The sequence below is a fragment of the Salvia splendens genome, chromosome 7, assembly GCF_004379255.2.
Source record: "Salvia splendens isolate huo1 chromosome 7, SspV2, whole genome shotgun sequence".
Classification (NCBI taxonomy): Eukaryota; Viridiplantae; Streptophyta; class Magnoliopsida; order Lamiales; family Lamiaceae; genus Salvia; species Salvia splendens.
In genome coordinates, this window is record NC_056038.1 from 31,839,385 (window position 1) to 31,861,515 (window position 22,131).

The 22,131-nt window shown below is 39.5% G+C and overlaps 1 protein-coding gene, 1 long non-coding RNA gene and 1 pseudogene across 2 annotated transcripts; 1 reads left to right on the top strand and 2 right to left on the bottom strand.

The window, feature by feature from the left end:
• Positions 1-10,442: 10,442 nt before the first annotated feature.
• LOC121741905 lies at positions 10,443-11,908 on the bottom strand. Its single transcript, XR_006037947.1, has 2 exons — positions 11,774-11,908; positions 10,443-10,809 (listed from the first exon to the last, which is right to left on the bottom strand). It is a non-coding gene; the product is annotated as an uncharacterized LOC121741905 (long non-coding RNA).
• On the top strand, positions 11,583-13,116 carry LOC121741902 (squamosa promoter-binding protein 1-like). The gene is made up of 2 exons (XM_042134855.1): positions 11,583-12,201; positions 12,753-13,116. The coding sequence occupies exons 1-2, from the start codon at positions 11,900-11,902 to the stop codon at positions 12,853-12,855; spliced, it is 405 nt and encodes a 134-aa protein (XP_041990789.1). The 5' UTR covers positions 11,583-11,899; the 3' UTR covers positions 12,856-13,116.
• On the bottom strand, positions 13,063-18,660 carry LOC121741904 (annotated as a pseudogene).
• Between the last annotated feature and the right edge of the window lie 3,471 nt (positions 18,661-22,131).

Here is a 22,131-nt window from a genome sequence, read left to right on the forward strand (position 1 = left end):
TTTCGTTGTGTATTACGTGCTCAACTTGCAATATGATTATGAATCTAGATCTGTTATTCTTGTCTGCAATTTCCGCTGCGCTCATTAGATGAATACAAGAATTCCTAACAGTGGTATCAGAGCTCGGGGCTTGATTCATAATTAATTTTGTTTCCTAATTATTTTGTGGATGATTTTAGAAATCAAAATTATGAAATAAGATTTCAAAATTCTTGCAATCGAATCCGATTTGATTTGATTCATTCAAAATTGGAATTTTCACGAAATTCAAACGAAATCTTCAACTTAGATTTCAAACTAATAAATTATTATTTTATCAAACGAAATCTTCAACTTAGATTTCAAACTAATAAATTATTATTTTATCATTATTTTGAATATTAATAATAAGTGTGTTTTTAATATTATTTTAGAATTAATATTAAATATCTGTTTATATTATTTTGGAATTGATATAGATCAGATAATAAATTTATTAATTGGATTAATGGATTAATGAGCAAGAATTTGTTAATATTATTATTTTGGAATAATAAATAATATGTGTGTGCTTGATGATGATTTGGAATTATCACTTGATTTACAAATTTATTAATTTAGAATTAATATAGATTGGATTAATTTCATTAATTAGATTAACAAATTGGGACATAGTTATCATGTGGAAATGATAATATATACTCCACAACACAATATTAATTTGGAATTAATATTAAATATATATAATTATATTAATTTAGAATTAATATAATTAAATCCACATTTAATTAGAGAATAAAATTTGATTTTATTTGTTGAGCATTATTTGATATCTTATGTGATAAGCATGCTATTTGATTTTATGCTTATTTTTTTAACTATAGTAGTTAGAGACCATTTTATTGTTTGGGTAGGCGGCGCCCAGTATGTGTAGTCCGTGTTATACTATGTCTGGGTAGGCGGCGCCCAGTAATTGTTTGAAGTTTAATATTGGATATTATATTCACAGAACTAGTATCACACTTTTCCCCACAAAGTATAAGTCTTGTTTTGAAACAAACGCGTCGTCCATCACAATTGTTTGATGTTCTTAGTCTTTTCGACCACGAGTTTTACGCCCTCGCGTTTACTCTAAATCTACAAGGTTTAGGCTCATTCATAGATGCATGGTTGGCATCGTGTGATGGGGTTGACTTGCTTAAATTATTTTGAGTAGCCCTCGCAACCAGAATAGTTTATGGACGTATATTAATTAGATTAATAAACCAAGAATTGTAAAATTGTTGTTACAATTGGCTTGGAGGCCTACCTGGTGATATTATTGTAGTCATCAGCCCTCGCAGAGGCTGCAATAATATAGACTTGGATCTTGGACCACTAAAATTTATATTAGATATAAATTCGTATTTTATGTTTGGAGGACATAATATATGTTAAAATTAGTGGAAGCTAATCAATACAATAAACCCTTGTTTGATTAGTGATGCGATTGTGATCTTTGTATGCTTTTCTAATTTGCTTTTCGTTTTATTTTCTGTTCAGATAATATGTCAAACTTATCTTATGAGTGTATGATGGAAACAAACAAATTGACTAGGTCAAATTTCACGGAGTGGCAGAGAGACTGCCCAAAACTCAAGGCACAAGGTGCAATGAGTGGGAGCTCAGCTATGTTTGTCATTGAGATAAATATGTCTATGAATAACTCACAATCCTGGGTATTGGATACCGCTTGTGGTTCACACATTTGTAATAATGTGCAAGGTTTAATTGACAGCAGGAAAGTGAGGCCTGGGGAAGTAGACCTACGTGTTGGAAATGGAGCAAAAGTTGTTGCCGAACGCGTGGGAACTTATAGATTAGATCTTCCCTCAGGACATAAACTAGATTTACATAATTGTTATTTCGTTCCAGTTATTTCAAAGAATATTATTTCCATTCCGATGTTGGACATCGAAGGTTTTTCCTTCCATTTTGCAAACAGCAGGTGCTCGTTTTCTAATAATGGATTATTTTATGGAAATGCCTCTTTAGAGAATGGATTATATATGCTTGAATGCAAACGGGATATTCTCAATGTGCAAAATAAAAGACTTAAGCTATGTAATACGGATAATGCTACTTATCTTTGGCATTGTAGACTTGGTCATATCAATGAGAAAAGGATAGCGAGATTGAGAAAGTTAGACTATCTAAATTCATTTGATTTTGAATCATATGGTGCTTGTGAATTCTGTCTCAAAGGAAAGATGACTAATAAGCCACTTTCTGGGAAAGGGGTGCGTGCTAATGATGTTCTAGAGTTGATCCACACAGATGTGTGCGGACCGTTTCCAACTCAAGCAAAAGGTGGTTATTCGTACTTCATTACTTTCACTGATGATTTGACAAGGTATGGATATGTGTATCTTATGAAACACAAATCTGAGGCCTTTGAGAAATTTATAGAGTTTAAGTGTGAAGTTGAGAAACAACTTGGGAAAGGTATAAAAACTCTTCGATCAGATCGAGGAGGGGAATACTTGAGCCGAGAATTTCTTGATTACTTGAAATCGCATGGAATTCAGTCGGACTGGACACCTCCTGGTACACCACAAATGAATGGAGTATCTGAAAGGAGAAACCGAACACTATTAGATATGGTTCGATCCATGATGAGTTTAGCTAGTCTTCCTTTATTTCTCTGGGGTCATGCTTTATTGACTGCTATTTACATTCTGAATAGAGTTCCATCTAATCAGTTGAGAAAACACCATATGAGTTATGGTATGGCAAAAAGCCTTGTCTTAACTATATGCGGACCTGGGGTTGTCCAGCTTTTGTTAAGAAACAAATGACTGATAAGTTGGAATCTAAAAGTGAGAAGTGTTACTTTGTGGGATATCCTAAACAAACTAGGGGATACGATTTCTACTGTCCTGAAAATCACAAGGTGATAACATCAAGGAATGTGACGTTCCTTGAAGACAGTTATGTCTGCAAGGAACAAGGTCAAAATACAGTAGATCTTGAAGAAATTCAAGAACCACAAGTTAACAATGAGGATGATGTATTGTCAAATGGTTTGAACAATAACTCAGTGGGAGTTTTTGATGATCTATTGGGAGGGGAAAATACTATTAGAGGAGACCTTAGATGGACTCTCGAAGAACCTCCTCAAGACAATGAGATGCATCAAATACAAGATGATACAATAGTTGCATCACCTCTACCTCAAGAAGATCATAGTGATATTCCTGGGCCTACTCACAATCAGAATGAACAGCCCGAGCCAGAAGGAAACCAACTCAATAGGCCTAGAAGGATTCGTCGTGCACCTGAGAGACTGAATCTAATGGTTGAGAACCAAGACGATGAAGTTGATTTAGATGATGATGAGCCTAAGACCTATACCGAGGCGGTGTCGGACACCGATCGAGAGAAGTGGCTTGAAGCCTTGATATCTGAAATGGACTCGATGTACTTCAACTTAGTCTGGGAACTAGTTGACTTGCCAGATGGGGTTTACCCCATAGGTTGCAAATGGATCTTCAAAAAAGAAGAGAGATGCAGATGGCAAAGTACAAACCTACAAGGCTAGGTTAGTGGAAAAGGGTTATAGTCAGCGCGAAGGCATTGACTATGATGAAACCTTTTCGCCAGTTGCTAAGATCAAGTCCATTAGGATATTACTTGCAATTGCTGCATACTACAATTTCGACATTTGGCAAATGGATGTCAAAACCGCATTTCTCAATGGAGAATTAGAAGACGATGTCTATATGACACAGCCAGAAGGTTTTGTATCGAAAGAAAGGCCGAATGCAGTGTGCAAGCTAAAGAAGTCCATCTATGGACTTAAGCAAGCTTCGAGGAGTTGGAATATTTGTTTTGACAGAACAATCAAATCGTTTGGTTTCGTCAGAAGCAAAGAGGATCCATGTGTTTATAGTAAACGCGAAAATGGAAACGTCGTATACCTTATCATATATGTTGATGACATCTTGATTATGGGAAGCGATCGTTCCATGATGCAATCCGTGAAAGAATGGTTGTCTAGTTCCTTTATGATGAAGGATCTGGGTGATGCTTCCTACATCCTTGGAATCAAGATCTATCGAGATAGACCGAATAGGATGTTGGGATTATCACAATCCAAGACATAGACAAGTTGCTAAGGCGCTTCTCAATGGATAATTCTAAGAAAGGTTTTCTTCCTATGGGACATGGCATTGTATTGTCAAAGAAGGATTGTCCTTCTAATGACAAAGAAAGAGACAACATGAAAAGGATTCTGTATGCTTCGGCAATAGGATCTATTATGTATGCCATGATTTCTACTAGGCCAGATGTGGCCTATGCGCTTAGCATGACAGGCAGATTTCAGCAAAATCCCGGTGAAGAACATTGGAAAACTGTTAAGACTATTCTTAAGTACCTTAGAAGGACTAAAGAATATTTCTTAGTCTATGGTGGACAACCAGAGTTATCAGTTACTGGGTACACTGATGCTAGTTTCCAAACAGACCATGACGACTATAAGTCTCAGTCTGGATATGTTTTTGTCCTCAATGGTGGAGCAGTGAGTTGGAATAGTTCCAAACAAGGTACAACTGCCGATTCCACCACTGAAGCCGAGTATATTGCTGCATTTGAAGCTGCCAAAGAAGTTGTTGCTTTGTTAGAGTTCGTTAAAGAACTGGGTGTCATTCCGAGTGCCAATAGTGCAATACCTTTGTATTGTGACAACACTGGTGCTATTGCGCAAGCAAAAGAACCCAGAGCTACGAACAGAAACAAGCATGTTCCCAGAAGATATCATCTGATCAGAGAAATAATTGAAAGAGGCGACATAAAATTAGAAAGAGTACCCACTGATGATAACTTGGCTGATCCTTTCACCAAACCGTTATGTATAGCAAAACACAACAAGCACTTTGAGAGCTTAGGTGTTATGCATGTTGGTAGATGGCTTTGAATCAGTGGGAGTTACAGTTTTATATGTCTTAGAAACATTTTGTGTTGAGACAATATTACTTGATCACATTATATGAAAATTTTATTTCCTATGGGTTTTGTGCACTTATTGGAATAATTGTTTTAAATGTTTGATTTTATTCTAAATATTTGTTCCCTTGAATTATGATTGTCGTTAATGGTGTGAGACATTAATGATATAGTATAATTCTAAAATAGCCCTAGCCAATGATCATCAAGAATGGGATATTGATGATATGTCATAGGTTAGCATGGGGTTTGCATCACATTCTTCGAGAATGTAGTTGTTCTCACAACTATGAGATATTAGATACTCGTGATGGACACATGGTATACTTTGGAGAGTATTGGTATACCCTACTATTAAACTGTTTTGTTAAGTGTCTACAGTTTATTAGTACATGAAGTATGTAATAGTCCTTGGATCTGAGGTCATTACGCATTTTGTTTGTTGAGTGGTGTGCTTTGACCTTGTACAACGCTTTGCCTCCCCTCGGAGGATTAAGACACGGACTTGTGTTGGGTACATCATAAGATAAATGGAAATGGTAGTTGAGCCAAGAATGAGATTCATTCCTCGATTAGAATTTCGAGAGAACACTCAAATTCTCTATATTACTTGACCATTAAGTCATTGGCCAATGCAAAGATATATTCAATTAAAGTAATTGAATATGATCGAATGGGTTATTTAATAAAGATGAGATAAAGTGATTGAGCTATTTGGATGACACATGACAAATCTTAGGCTCAATCGGGTGGTTCGTGAATGAAAGGATATTACTATAAATTTTGTGTAAAGGCTTGTTTACCGAATTCACGTAAACGTCCTTCATATATCGAGCTACGCTGCCAACGCAGTCTAGGAGTTTTGTGCAGACTTCGATTAGATCGTCGTCGATAATGAGGGCCTAAAGGGTCACACTATAAGTGTATTTTGATCCGCTCAAGGGTACAAAGTTGGAACTGCGTATTATATCTAATGCTAGTCCAAGTGGGAGACTGAAAGGATATGGGCTAGATTAGATTAATATGGATTAAATAATTATAGTTGGGCTACAATTATAATTAGTCCATAAGCCCAACAATCATGAAACCCTAATGACTCTTTGTTTATATAATGGTTATTATTGTGGGAGAAGAGAAATAGCGTAACATTAGAGAGAAAATACGTAAAGCTTTGTAGAGAGAATTCCTAGCTTTCTTCTACGGAGCAATTGTACCGAGGGATCGTTCCTGCATCGGATCAGAATACACATGGACCTCGATAGTAGTGGATTCAACTTGCAAGACACAATCCTAGAAGAAAACACAACAACAAGTAAGATTTAGTTTCGTTGTGTATTACGTGCTCAACTTGCAATATGATTATGAATCTAGATCTGTTATTCTTGTCTATAATTTCCGTTGCGCTCATTAGATGAATACAAGAATTCCTAACATGTTCATCTTTCACACAAAGTGGAATCTGGTTTTTAACCAAAGAGTAGCAATATCAAGACAAGGAGATGCTGAGGATGTTTTAATTTAAAGCCATGAATGCAAATTAGAGTTTAATTTGCTTCTTCAACTATTAGTTAATTAGTTTCACGTGAAGGGCAGCAAGAGCATCACTTCAATTACTTTTTGAGTTTTCACACATTTTATGTACGTTTGCCTTAGACGGTCTCGATCATCCACTTTTTAATACAATAAATTAGAATGTGTTAATTCTGCATTAAGGGATCTAAATATTCCCCCCAATTCTTTTTCGAAAAATGGCTAGAAGTCAAACTCATCCGGCGGTCTAATTTGAGAGGAGAATATAGTAGTAATTTTTTGTATTAATGAAAAGTAGGGATTTTTCGGTGTGGGTCACAAGCATATATAGTTGCAGCGCACTTCATAGCAAGATTTTATGCAATAAAACATTAACTTAGAATGGAAATAGACAGAATCACACCTCAAACACACACTTACAACGCGAAAATGAAGGCAGAGAAACGTTATTAAAGCAATGGAGTTAAGGAATTTATTAACCAACAACTCCGGCATTAAAGAAAAGTAGGAATACTTAATTTACTATAGGATTACAGGAAAGCAAGAAACAGCCATCTTCATAGAATGTTATGTAAACAAATAGACAAAAAAATATTCGGAGTTGTAATTCTAGATGTTGCTTGGAATAGACACAGATGATCAATGAAGGGATTAAGCACGAGTTATAAGTAGATGGAGGCCACTAATCCAGGTATATAATGGCTATAATTAGACTAATATGGGAATACGGGGACCACAAGCGATACGATTATATTATTATTATTATTATTATTATTATTATTTAATTAGTTAATTATGGATTTGCATATCTTTTTCATATCTTTTATCTTGCTCATTAAGTTAGTATCCACTATTATAAATAGTGGACATTGTTAGTCTTTTTGATCAATTCAAGAAATATCAATTATCCTTCTATTTTATCTTCTCTTACTCTCTTCCCTTTCAAACGTGCAAAATGCACAAAACCCTAATTTTGACGCCGGATTGATCGACGGGCAAAAGCTCCTGCGACGTTCGACGCAAAATCTACGAGTTAAGGAACTTCATCCTTAACAATTGGTGCTTTCATCGTGATCTCTTCCTCCGAATCGCTGTCTACATGTCGTATAGCTACACCGGATATCAACTCCGGCAGGCGGATTACCACCCATGGCAGCCCTTATCTCAACCCCTGCTCCATCCGATCAGAGCGTTAGATCAACAACCATCATATCCATATCCACAGGATGGGAGACTCCACCCACAACACCATCCCTACCAAGCATGTCAACCCACTTCCTGGGACCCGCCATGGCTGCGCCAGGAAACTGCGTATCAGCAACCATCGTCCTACGAGCCAGATTTGTACTCGCCACCACCGCCCTCTTGTTGGGACCCGCCAAGGTTGTGCACGCAGCATGGATACTCTCAGCCTTATCAACCGCCTCAGCAGCCACACCACACCGCGCTCAGACAACCCACTAGCTGGGATCCACCTGCCTACTGGGAGACACCGGGACAACGCCCCTTCCACGAGGTCTCGGCATACGATCATCCGCTGCCCCCCAACCATAACTCAGGATGGAATCAGCCCGCGCCACAGCCACCTTGTCCGGCCACCACCACGGCACATCCGACTCTCGCACAACTTCAACAATTGTTGGAAGCGTGCTACAGGATGGAGTCTCGCCTTGTTGCAGCCGACCGACGCATCGACAACATGCTTCCTCCCGAGCTGCCTGAACCTGCGCAGCCCTACGGCTCTCAAATTTTTGGGTTTGGGGACCTCGTTCAGCACCTTCCTCCATCAGGAAATAGCAAGGCTTCGCCGGGGCCGTCGGATTTAGTCCCCTACGACTCATTGGCTCCGCCGCAGCAGTCGAGTACAACGCCACCACCCTTTGCGTTGCTTCCCGATACCGCCCTCGAGCCGCCGTATGCTCTGTCCAAGACTTCAATTGGGAATGTTTTAGAGTGCAATAAGAAAGAGATTGTGATTCTTGACTGTGATCGAGTCGAGGAAGGATTTGATGATTCTTCAGAGAAGATTCTACATTCTTCTTCTCGTTTTAGTGGAGTTGAAAAGGTTGAGAAGATAGAGAAGTCCAGTCTGGATTCCGCACGCAAAGAGAAACCGGTTCACGGTTGCATCGAGATTCAGTGCGCGCGACAATTGAATGCTTCTCGATTCAAGATTCCCCAAGTCCAGATTGGTTTGGGTAGTTCCATTGTGGACAACGCATCGCTGAAATTATTGAGTGATTCATCTCATGTCAGGGTTGTCGCAAGTATGAATCATCGATCAACATCGCTCGACGCCGATGCCTGGTTGATTCCTCCGCAAAATGACACTCTATGCTTGAGCATTCATGGACGCATTGATACAGGGAGACGCTCAACTATTCGGTGTATGTTTGACCCAGGAGGATTCCTCGACACTCATCGTTGCTTCATGGTGCCCACCTTGAGGACAAGGTGGATTTCAACCGTGGGGGAGTTGATACGATTATTATTATTATTATTATTATTTAGTTAGTTAATTATGGATTTGCATATCTTTATCATATCGTTTATCTTGCTCATTAAGTTAGTATCGACTATTATAAATAGTGGACATTGTTAGTCATTTTGATCAATTCAAGAAATATCATTTATCCTTCTATTTTATCTGCTCTTACTCTCTTCCCTTTCAAACGTGCAAAACGCACAAAACCCTAATTTTGACGCCGGATTGATCGACGGGCAAAAGCTCCCACGACGTTCGACGCAAAATCTACGAGTTAAGGAACTTTATCCTTAACAACAAGTCTCTATCTTGGATTTGTGGTCCTTTGAATGATAGGACAATTGTACTACTATTTGATACGGAGTATAAAAAAACATTCAAATCATTTTGTTAAAGATTTGAACAATAACCAATTAGGAAATACGTATACAATATTGTACTCCCTCCATCCGCAAATAGGAGTCCCATTTTTCCATTTTAGTCCGTTCGTGAATAGGAGTCTTGTTTCACTTTTACCAAAAGTAGTAGCAATAGGGTTTTACATTCCACTCACATTTAATTTAAAACTAATATATACAAATGAGACTCATATTCCACTAATTTTTTCACTCACTTTTTTCCACACACATTTTTAAAAATTTCTTCAAACTCGTGCCACCAAGAAATGAGACTTCAGATGGCCGACGGAGGGAATAGTATATATTTATATCGCCTACAGCCCAAAGAGGAGGAATCTAGGTGGGCTGGTGGGTGGTGTCTAGGCCTAGGTAGATGCTATCACTATAAAGATGAGCTAAATCGCATTTGGCCCAAAGCTTTCCATCTAACCATGTGAATGGATACATCTTTCAATTTTGTGTAAGATGAAAAGAAAAGGCAAACACCAACTACAAAGGAAGGTAGCATTCCTTGGGTCAGTCACAGCATCCGGTTACTGGCGACAAGAACCAATTGAATATCGATTGACAGACCGGTACAGTTCAGTTATAACCTAACCGGTCAAATAAGCATTTTTAATGGTGCAATTAAACGTAAAGAAATGAGTAAAAATTTAAGTAAACAAGCTCGAAAAGTACCGCCCTATTAGGTAAGAGAAGCAACAAGGAAACAAAGAAAACACACCACCACTTAGAAGTTAGACATCAAATTCTGAATCCAAACTAGTAATATTTATGTGTCATGTTTATAACTTTGTTATCTATAATAGCAAATGTATCATTGCATATGGATTTGGATTCATAGTGGATGTGTTTTACACAAGACACTCAAAGAAGCAACATAGTCATACCAAATACTGAAGTGGGATTCATTACAATCAAATAAATTGTAAAACTTAACATTTCATTATTTCATGACTAAATCACATATACTCCCTCTATCCTATAAAGTTTGTCACATAGTTCCATTTCCGTTTGCCTCATTTCACTTTTATCATTTTTGACAGTGGACCACACATTTCACCAACTCATTCTCCCTCACATTTTATTATAAAACTAATATACAAAAGTAATACTCACATTCCGCTAACATTTTAACCCAGTTTTCATTACAATTCTTTAAATCGTATCTTGTTAAAATGTGGCAAACTTTACTAGACCAAGAGAGTAATAAAAGAGAAGACAATCATGCTTAGATTAGGCTAGACTCCTAAGATCCTGCCTACTTGAACAACTGACTCTAAAATGGCCAAGGCACGACCATACCCCAAAACTGTGGCCGTGTCGCCCAGTTGCGCAGCGGACACGAGCACCATACTCTCACAGTGTACATGCTGAACTCGCATCGCGTCGCCTCTGTTTTCCTGTGGGGCCCACTGCCTATTGATAAACCTGGCACCCAACCAAGAACCCGTAACTAAAATCCCCACTTTTTATCCTCCACCACAGTAATAAATCTTTGTTCGACAAAACAATGCAACTATTGCACCGTCCATCACAAGAAAAATCAAAGATTTGGACGTAGCACAAGCTAAACAGCTGTCCTTGTACAAATGTGGACCAAAACAAATACTCCACACAGTACCCACAACTTTATGACCTAACAAAACTTAATAATATATGTACCAAGACATTGAATTGAAACTCACTACTTTCACAACAAAAATAGCCAAGTCCCCACTTTGCTTCAAATTCATTGGCTCCCAGCATCCAAAACTTCATGTGGGAAAACACGTGTCTGGATATGAGTGGGGAGTAAAATATATAATTATTGAACTTCCCACTTTCCAGCCAAAGAACCTAACAATACAATGTGGGGAACCCTCTTGGACAACGACCACCAAAACAAATAATAATAATTTAACGCACAAGCTATTTTTCAGTACCATATTCATTTCTTATTTATACTAATCTAGGGTAATAACGAGGAAGAAACCGAGAGCTTGAAAATGATCCACAGAGTGACATGGTATTAATCGTGTGAGGTACACAATTTAACCGTCACAGATCAGAAAAGGCTATGGTATGAAAATACCTTAGAAACACCTCTGGAGTTGAACCGATTCATGATTGGCTAGGATAAACTTTACAAGAACAGAAAAACGTGATAAATACATGTATAGACAGATGAGTTGTACAGTCCAAGCTTTATATCAAGAAATTGATGTAGGGTCACATAAAAGAGTTTTATCGAAAGATTAAGAGTGGTCTCAAATTTATCTATCTTTTACATCAATAGGGTTGCAAATGACCCCTACCATCACTCACTTTAGCATGCTTTAACACCAAAATTTTTTGTACAAATTTAGACTACGCATTCAAGGAAAAAAGAAAAGGGAAAAGATGGCATCAGTACCTGTGGTCCTGGCCTATTTCTGCTCTCTCTTCAACCAGTCAAGCTTGACTTATTCACCTTGTTTCACTTTTGTCATCTGGTTACTATTCTCCGGGCATTCACTCTCCAGGATTCTACGCCTAAAGAATGGAAACCAACAAGGAAGTAGGGAAAAGGATCATCCAGGAAACTGAATTCGACGAGGACGGTGAAGATGACGAAGACATCGGAGAAGATAACAAGAAACAAGGAGCATTGACTCCCTCCAAAAGAAGAGTATCTAGTGCAGGAGGATCGACACAGCGTTCTTGTCAGGCAGAAGACTGCACTGCTGATATGACTGATGCCAAGCCTTATCATCGTCGACATAAAGTTTGTGAATTTCATGCCAAGGCTGCAGTGGTTCTTCTTTCTGGCATAAGACAGCGTTTCTGCCAACAGTGTAGCAGGTTTGTTCCTAAATTTGCAATTAAGTTGAGTTATATGCATACATGTACATATCATAAGGATAGAAAAACATGAGCTTTTGTTTCAGTTGTCCTGGTATGGATAGTGGCAAATCATGTACTGCTCAATTCGTACAATTGGATGCAGCACACTAGAGGAATATATGAAAAGAATCTAGGTAGTAAGACCACAGTTCTGCAGAGAAGAGTTATAATCATTTGAAGTGGTAGATTCAGCAAGACTTATTCTGTGCAGTAGAACTCAAAATCTAGCGCATCTAGCTGCGAAAGTTAACAGGCGTGTACTAAAGAAAAACTTTTGATTCAGAAAAACCTATAGATCATGCTACTTATAACAGTATATGTTTATCTAGGGTCATGCCGCCATGGTACCCTATATTCTATAATCCTCAGCTGTAAAAACAAACACCTCATGAATTGTCAAGGACAGTCTGATGCCAAACTTAGCCAGGATAGAAAAACATTTGTATGAAGAAAATAAGATACAATATGTGCATCCTATTCAGTATTCACTCTCTCACCATCATGTGCAGGTTTCACGAACTATCAGAGTTTGATGAAGCTAAAAGAAGTTGCCGCAGGCGTTTGGCAGGGCACAATGAGCGACGGCGCAAGAGTTCATATGATTCTCACTAAAAGGAGATGTAATCAAATAATTTAGTCTCTAGAGGACTGAAATTCACTCAATCCAGATTGATGAGGATGGCCTTATAATGGGCCCTACTCCTGAGGATTCAGTGTGCTCTCTATCTTCTGTCAATTGCTGGATTTCTTTCCATGAAGAACCAGCTCATTCTGTATGAGTCAAATATTTTGAAACCATTTCTTGCCCTTGTTGTTTGATTGGTATTGGCAACATATGTGCCATGCCACCCAAGGAAGCTTTATTTATCTTTACTTTGATCTTTTAGACCTATCAATTACCTAACTTCTACAGCCAATAAGTGATGTATGAGATCTAGAACTTATCATGTACATTCCTAAGCTTGGTTTCAGAAAATGAGTTGAGACATAGATCCTCAATATCAAACCAAGGACTTGATGTTATTAAGATTTCCCTGAGTGCTGTTATGCTTCTTCCAAAGGTGATGTCTGAAATAAGATATCATAACAAATCATACCTCAATGTCTTGGCAATAATCCAGGACAGAAATACTAGCAATCACATGTACCTGCCTGCAATCACAAGTAAATTACCTTCAAGCTGATACACCTTTTTCTCTAACTTATACCAGGCTTCCAATAGGATATATAAAATTATACTAATAGAAACATAATTTTAAATACAAGCACAAAATTAAGAAATTTAACAGGCAAGTGGGCAACTATTGCCATGGCGCCTCACTCGTGGCGGCAAATGGCGGTCGCCATTAAAAAGTTTCATGGCAGCTCTTGGCGATGGCATTTTGCCTGAAACCACCCGCCATGCAATGGCGCCAGATATTTAATAACATTGCAGGCAACTATTTTCTAGAACAGTGATAAGATTATATGAGCACAACCTGAATAAGAGATACAACCAATATTCATAATCACACCATCATAAGGACTCAGAAATACTTCCACACCCGCAAATCTTTTAAAGAATATATACTAGAATTAATCTTCATCAACAAAAGTACAGAGTATGCAAAAAGAATCAAGTAAAAGTGAAAATTTTGAAATCACATGCTCATAAAATCATATGGGCTGTGCTGCAATCTTCCCTTGTTCTTAACCACAGAATAATGCTGCTAAAAATAACTCCAATCCATGTGACAATATTTAAAGACTTTTAAACATTGAGCTGTGGTTAGTAATTCTTGATTGTTGGCCCTTCTTGACATAATTCTAGTAAGCACAGTTTAGCCCCAGCCATATAAGCATGAGTTAAGGACTGGGTTCCTGCCAAAAAGGCCTCCATATGCCGACCTCTGTTGCAATTATCCATGAAAATGGCTGAAACACATTATACCTTTTTCATTGTCCGTGCCTTTAAGCCTTATAGAAAATCTCATATATAACACATGAAAAAGTGTAGCTTGCACAAAATAATGTCCAGGAATTTGACAAAGTAGCAACTGTGTGCTTTGACTATCGAATCCATATGTTATCAACTGAAGAACACATTTTATACAAATGTTTAGAATGTCTGATTCACGTATGTCATAACATGGACAAGCGTAGAGTTCAAACTTCCAAGACAACCAAAAACATTAGTAACATTTAGAGAAGTTAATGGAAACACGGAGATTTGTTACGAAAATCCCTATCTTGAAAAGGCAAAGTATAAATGAGAGCAACTCCATAGTCCAACCAACAAGTTTTTGGTTAAAACGGATTTAAAAGACCATCTGATCTATCAAAATTTAGAGACTGCAATATGAAAGAATAAAAAGAAAATAATATGTTGAATTGAACACATCCAGAACAGAATTTGATATGCATTTGTCCATGATATATTCTTAGTCCTTTCTAGTACAAACTGATCCAACCAAAAAATGTCAAACAATCCAATACAACAAAATCAAGCTTCAATCATTGATAAGCCGAGTATAATTGGACCATAATAGATTTTGCATGTAAATTTTATCAGATGACTTTGACACTATTGTGCAATATTGGGAGTAATCTTGGTGGAATCACACTTAGTACCGATAAAAGAGTAGCACCATCTCTTTTAGAGTAACCAGAAATATAATCAGCAATTATGTCCTCAGAACGCACACCAGGCTTAATCATGCTTGATCCCCAGAATTTTCATAGCCAGTTCCCATGTGACAATAGCAGCAGCATTAGCGGGAAAGGCTCTAACGATTGTAGGACCAAGTCCTGTATAGCATCCTCTGATTCCAGATCTCCGATAAATCTATCAGTGTGAAAGAATTATACCTTTATTGCTAATGTACGGCCTACCTGAAACAGAACCTTGTTGCATAACTATAATAACTTGCATACCAATTCAAGAACCTGGACTGGATTTCTTGTATGGTTTTTGTCCGTTGAAGTTTGGATTATGGTCTTTGCAACATCTAACGGTAGAACAGCAGACCAACACTAACATTTGCAGAAATGATTAAAGAAGTTAGAAGCAAAATTGGATGGTGCAGATTAACATAGAAAAACATAAAAGTAAAGCCACAAAGTCAGAAAGAGCAATTAATTGGAACACTTACGGCTATCCCACCAAGCCCGCCACTAAAAATTCCAACTCCAACATCAATCACATGTGTTAGATCAGAGGAGGCATTCCTGAGTGGTTTATGCATGTAATAGCTCATGTACTCATAGGTGCTAAAGAAGACAGCATTTCCAATAAATTCTCTAAGAAACGTGGCACCTCCTCCACGGAAAATGCCTGTAAGCTGAGGTGAAATTATCTCAGCTAGAAAGTAATTCACTGTATTATATCAACTGAGTATCATGTTTCTCACCCCTTCGCTTTTCAGTTTTAAGGGCACAATCGATCGGACTGCTGTACCGACTTGTACTTTGAAGGAAAGAGTCAGCGCCTTGAACTTGCATTCTACACTGAAAATCCCACAATCACACCAATGATGTGACCATCTCATAAAGAAATGTCAAGCTTCTGACTTTCACTTACCTTTACCAGCTCGGATGGGCAGAGTATAAAGCTAACAACACCTCCAGCAAAAGCTCCTGAAGGAATTATGGCACGAAGCTGTGGCTTTCCACTTTGTGTTGTTGTACCCCAAAAATCAAAATGAAACATGCGAGAGAGTATTCATATAAGCAACCTGTAAAGTTGTAACTTAGCTACTTTTCAGCATCATCAGCAATTAAGCATCAGAGCACTCTAAAGCATGAATGGTGGTGGTGATGTCTGTAAGATTTGTTAATATAGTATATGAATTCTATCCCACATCGGTTATATAACATAGCCTAGCTTAGTTTCTTGTACTATATATATGTGGCCTATGTTTACTAATGATATATACAACTACTTTCTCCACTATCTCTATATTTTACTGTTTTACATGGTACCAGAGCAGATTCGATTCCGTCACTATGTTAAAAAAAATGAAAATTAGGGTTTCGAAATTTAGGTTTTTTTCCGCCTCCGTTGCTACTGCTGCTCTGTTCTGCCCCTTCTCCACTACTCTGCTATACTGCCTGCAACTGTTATCTGCTACTACTGCTGCTCAATTCTGTGTTATTTGCTACTGCTGCTCAATTCTGCTCCGGTTCTACTTGCTCAATTCTGCTCCGGCTCTACTGCCTGCAATTGTTATCTGTCTGCAATTGTTATCTTTGTTATCTGTCTGCTACTGTTGCTATCTGCATGCTGTAATTGCAATTGTTATTTGTTGCATGCTGTAATTGCAATTGTTATCTGTCTGCTACTGTTGCTCTGCTGCTTTGCTATCTGCCTGCTGCTCTACTACTACAGCTATTATTCTATTCCTCCTACTGCTGTTGTCCTCCTGCTACAGTCTCTTTTTATCATATCTGATTTTAGACCGCCTATCGAAACCACCATTAAGGCGCCAAGTTCTTCATCTACTACTGATGCTACCTCTGTAGCTGCGTTTGCTGTATCTCCTGGTAAGTCTTGGAGGTTGGATTCAGGTGCCTCTACCCATATTACTGGTACAAAGTTCTCAAAAATATTTTTCCTCAAACATCGGCAGCAATAGTAGTAGCCGAAACTATAGGGTAGTAGTAGTTGCAGCTGTTGCATAAGTAGAGCTGCAAGGCAGAGTAGTAGTTGTTGTTGATATCTTCACAAAACCGTTGCCTGTGAAGCGTTTCTCAGAACTTTGTACCAAGCTGGACTTGATCAATATATATGATCCAGCTTGAGGGGGAGTGTTAATATAGTATATGAATTCTATCCCACATCGGTTATGTAACATAGCCTAGCTTAGTTTCTTGTATTATATATATGTGGCCTATGTTTACTAATGATATATACAACTACTTTCTCAACTATGTCTCTATATTTTACTGTTCTACAAGATTCAACATATATTAGCATAACAAACCTGAAGAAAGTGTTTTGTCTGGGTATATATTCCAAAGGCTAGTGAACTTTCAAAGGCCATTCCCACAAAAGAAGACGTTGCGCCACGATAGAGCCCTTTCACCTGTCAAAATAAAAAGAATTGGCCATACAAAAAAGAAGCAAATACTAACCTAGACAACTTGCATCAAACCCATGAATCACCTAGAACATGATATGAGACCATGACATACCAAGCAGTGAAGTTGAAGCAATGAAATGAATTTGTGGTATTATGATAACAACAGGGTGCACTAAGAATTTTTATTGGGTGGACTAACTTTACTGCTTGAGATAACTCCGGTGAATAGGGGAATCAATACTAGAAAAATAAAGAGAATCTTCAGCCACATAGCATGCTAACTCAAAAATAAGTAAATAACTTTGAAATGTGTAAATCAAAAATAAAGGTCTCTCACAGGGATTCAAGAGGCATACTCCTTCCGTCTTCAATATTCTTGTAGTACAGTGCAAACCATTCTTGTACTTGATCCCATTAGCTTCAGTATTATGTTTTTGCAGCTTCACCTGCTAATACAGATCAACAAGGACAAAAAAAATAGGTACCAAATGATGGACTACCCTCAAGTTCTCCTAAATAATAGTGGTGCTTGTGCGATTCATAAAGTACCTCCAATCACTCATAAAAGGTAGTCAGAAAGGCATGTTAATTTAATTCACAACTAAGACAGTTTCTGTGATTGTTCTCGGCATAAATTGCTCAAAGGAATTGGCTGGCGGTATTGTATTTATCAGAAACACTACTGATATGAACACTTGATAGGAAGTATACAATATCAGGATAATGATTGTAGGCTATTGGTCAAGTAACACCAAAAACCATCCAATCAAGAAAAACAATAATGTGAGGATATATCCCGAATTAAATCCATCTATGACTGACTACAAGGCCAGTAAAAAAAATCCAAAGGTGAACTAACGGCAGCAAGAATGTGTATTTCAGCCAATTGAAAATAATCGAACTCCTAAATTTCGAACTCTGATTGTCATTAGTATTTTTGCAGGTTGAATACAAAGAACAACTGTGTATATTTTAAATGCTAACTCGTTCAAAGAGATCAATTCTCGGCAAACCAAGTATATTCAAAACTATTTCATTCAGCTTAGATATTATCTAATCTCTCTACTAAACAAAATTACTAAAGGATCAGTTCTCAACTAGCAAGTCATCACAAAATTGGGTCGCAAACACCAGGATGTTAATCCAGAAAGCAATCTCAAACGATTAAGAAATGTGCGTGTGCGTGTGCGTGAGGGAGAGAGGGACCTTGACAGTATCGAATGGATGACCAACAATGACAGTGGCAACTCCGGCCAGCATACCGGCAACATACTCCTTGTAACCCGACACAAAACCCGCATTCTCCCCCATTTCTGTATACTCTTATATGAACACTCTCTCATTCCAGAAACTCAAAATCTTGAGACTAATCTATGAGAAACCGCATTGGACAGTATCATCGTCTCGATTGTACTAACTACGTGATGGAGTACGTACTAAACAAGCCCATCAGCCTAAAGCCCAAGAAAGAGTATCAGTTCGGCATGACTAAAGAGTATCAGTCCGGCATGACTAAAGAGTTCAGTTCGGCACAACCAAAGAGTTCGGCCCCAGCCTACAGCTCGGTAAAAGCCAACCAATCAAACTCTGCTCTCAGGTCGGCATCAAGCTCTACTCTCAGATCGGCAAAAGCTGCTCGGCAATAATTCAGCAGTTCGGTCTCAGTATTCGACCGAACTAGGAGATAGTGGACTCATGCAGGATTTCCACCTCCACTACACCCACGATCTATTTAGTGGTGTCAAGCAGTCATTAACTCATGCAGGATAGTGGACCCATGCAAGATCGCCACGATCTCCACGACATCCACTACCTAGTAAATGGTGCTGCATGCCACGATCTGGTTCAATGTATAAATAGAACCTAGATCAGATAGATAGGGTTAGACTCTCTCGCTCTCTAGAGATCAAATATAAAATAGCAAGTCTGTATTGTAAGCTGTAGAAAACAGATCAAGCAATACAACTCTGCCCTCTTTTCTTCCCGTGGACGTAGATTTACCTCAGTAAATCGAACCACGTAAATTCATTGTGTCGTGATCTTTATTCTCTACCTGCATTTACTAACATCAGAAATTCGCGGATTCATCACTGGCGCCGTCTGTGGGAAACAGAGAACCAAATTTGTGATAAAGCGAATTTTTGACCCTTTTTCCACCCCAAAAAAATGTATACCAGATCACACACTACCCGTAATACCGTTCGTGATAACCGTGAGGAAGCTAGTCCAGCTCGCAGGTCTGAAAAACGGCCTCGGGAGACATCTACCTCCGGTTCTCACGAAGAAGGAACAAGCCACTCCAGGAGAGATCGCACCGAGTCTTCCCAGCAGCCCGATTTAAATGAAGCTGTCAAGCTGTTCTTAGCCGAGAAGCAGGAGGAGTTCTTAACCTTCCTGCAGAAGAGCCAACAGCCGGAGAAGACAACGGCGGATTCTCCCTCCTCATCCAGACATGAAAGTCACTACCGCAGTAGTGACGTGTCTTCCAGGAGAAAGAATCCTCAACCCCGACATGTTCCTGTTCCTCCTCGGTACCGGAACCACAGGAGAACTCCTTCTCCTCCATACCGAAGAGATGTCGGGTTCGCCATGTACGAAGCATTAAAGACTCCGTTCTCGGACGATATCACCCGAACTCCTTTGCCGCGGAACTACCGGACACCGTCAATGACTTATGACGGGCTAGTGGATCCTCATGACTTCTTGGGACGCTATCAGTATAATATGGCGAACCAGGGTCTCAATGAGGTCCATATGTGCAAGCTGTTCCCCGAGCTGCTCATCGGGAACGCCAGAAGGTGGTTCGACAGCCTTCCTCAAGGCAGCATTAGATCCTACCGAGATCTAATGGATGCTTTCCACAGGAGGTTCTTTCAGAAAGCGGAAGCCCGAATTACTTCGGCTCAGCTGCTTTCTATACGTCAAGGTCGCGACGAAAAGATCAGCGACTTCCTGACGAGATTCCATAAGGAATGCCTACAAGTAGATAATCTCAATGATCTACTTGTCATTTCGGCATTCCAAAATGGAATCCAGCCCGGAGCTCTCTACAGAAAGCTCGTGGAATGCAGTCCGCAAACAGCTCAAGAGATGTGGGACATTGCGGACCAGTTCTCCCGTGCCGATGAGGCAGACCGTCGAAAACGGTCTTTAGACAGCTCATCTAGAGGAGACGAAAAAAAGCCCGATCATAGCGATCAGAGGTTTCCTCGCCGAACTCCTTTTGAAAGAATTCAAAGGGCACCGGTACAAGGCAGATTGGGACCACGTCTCAATCCTGAGAAGCCGCCCGCTCAGTTCGTACCATTGAACAAGTCAAGAGCGGAAATTTTCGAACTGCATTCCGATATGTTCGAAAAGCCAAGGCGGATGACGAAATCGGCCGCGCGCCGACCTCAGGATCAATATTGCTCCTTCCATCAAGACTACGGTCACGATACCGAGGAGTGCCGACATTTGGCTGCAGGTATTGATGCCCTTGTGAAAGCAGGGACGTTAAAAAAATACCAAAGCAAGCAGCCGAAAAGGAACAAAAAGCAGGGAGGTGCGAACTGCGCTCCTCAGGATCCGAAAAGGCAACAGGATCCCGAAGACGATAACGAGCCGCAATATGATGGAGTAATCCTAACTATTGACGCTCTCCCTGCCGGGAAGACTAAATCATCTCTGAAGTCATAGAGCAGAAAAAGGCTTTTTGACGAGCTCAAAAGTTATTTAGCCGAGCTTCCTATTCTCTCTGCTCCAACAGATGCCGAAGTGATTTTCTTATACTTAGCGGCATCCGATCAAACCATTAGCGCGGTGCTTGTACGAGAAGAAGGCCTAAAGCAGTTTCCCATCTACTTTACAAGCCGAGCATTAAGAGGTCCAGAAACAAGGTATCAACCTCTGGAAAAAATTGCTCTGGCGTTAGTAAATGCAGCAAGGAGACTGCGGCCATACTTCTATGCTCACAAGGTATGCGTCTTAACCGATCTGCCTCTTCGGCAAGTTTTGACCAAACCAGAAGCATCAGGCAGAATCGCCAAATGGGCCATAGAGCTGGGAGAACACTCAATCGAGTACCTACCTCGAAAAGCCATCAAGGGACAAGCCTTGGCAGATTTTCTTGCAGAGGCCAAGTTCGATCAAGCAATCCCTGTCATTGCCGAACAGAAAAATTCTGCCAATGCCGAACTAGCACAGCCCTTGGAATCCGAAGAAGAGCCGCCGGACTGCTGGAGCGGATTCGTAGATGGAGCTTCGAATAAAACGGGAAGTGGAGCTGGTATTCTGCTTATCGCTCCCGACGGACACGAAGTAACCTACTCACTTCGGTTCCTATTCCCCACTACTAATAATGAAGCCGAGTACGAAGCCCTCCTGGCCGGACTCCAGTTAGCGCAAAGTCTGCTCGTCAAATCTCTCAAAGTCCATTGTGATTCACAAGTCATAGTAAATCACATGTTGGGTACAAGTGAAGCTCGTGACGAGAGAATGAAGAAGTATTTGGACAAAGCGCAAAGCATCAGCCGAAGTTTCTCCTATTTTCGAATAATCCGCATTCCCAGAGCGGAAAATAGCCGAGCAGATACCTTAAGTAAGTTGGCCTCAGATCCGAGCTCAAAGGCGGAAGAATTAATGCATCGAAGCATTGATGAAGCCGAGGTACATTCAGTATCCAGCTCGCCGAACTGGATGACGCCGATCTTACAGTATCTAGATCAAGGACAACTGCCCGAGGATAAGAGAGAAGCTCGGAAAATCACATGCCGAGCACTTCGGTACGAACTTCATGGAGGAATCTTATACATAAAGTCCTACCTTCAGCCGTTATTACGGTGCGTAG

Excerpts from the sequence above, each read along its gene's own strand:
- LOC121741902 (XM_042134855.1), top strand. The coding sequence starts at position 11,900 with ATGGAAACCAACAAGGAAGTAGGGAAAAGGATCATCCAGGAAACTGAA. Across the intron at positions 12,202-12,752 it reads TTCTGCCAACAGTGTAGCAG|GTTTCACGAACTATCAGAGT; the intron begins GTTTGTTCCTAA and ends CATCATGTGCAG.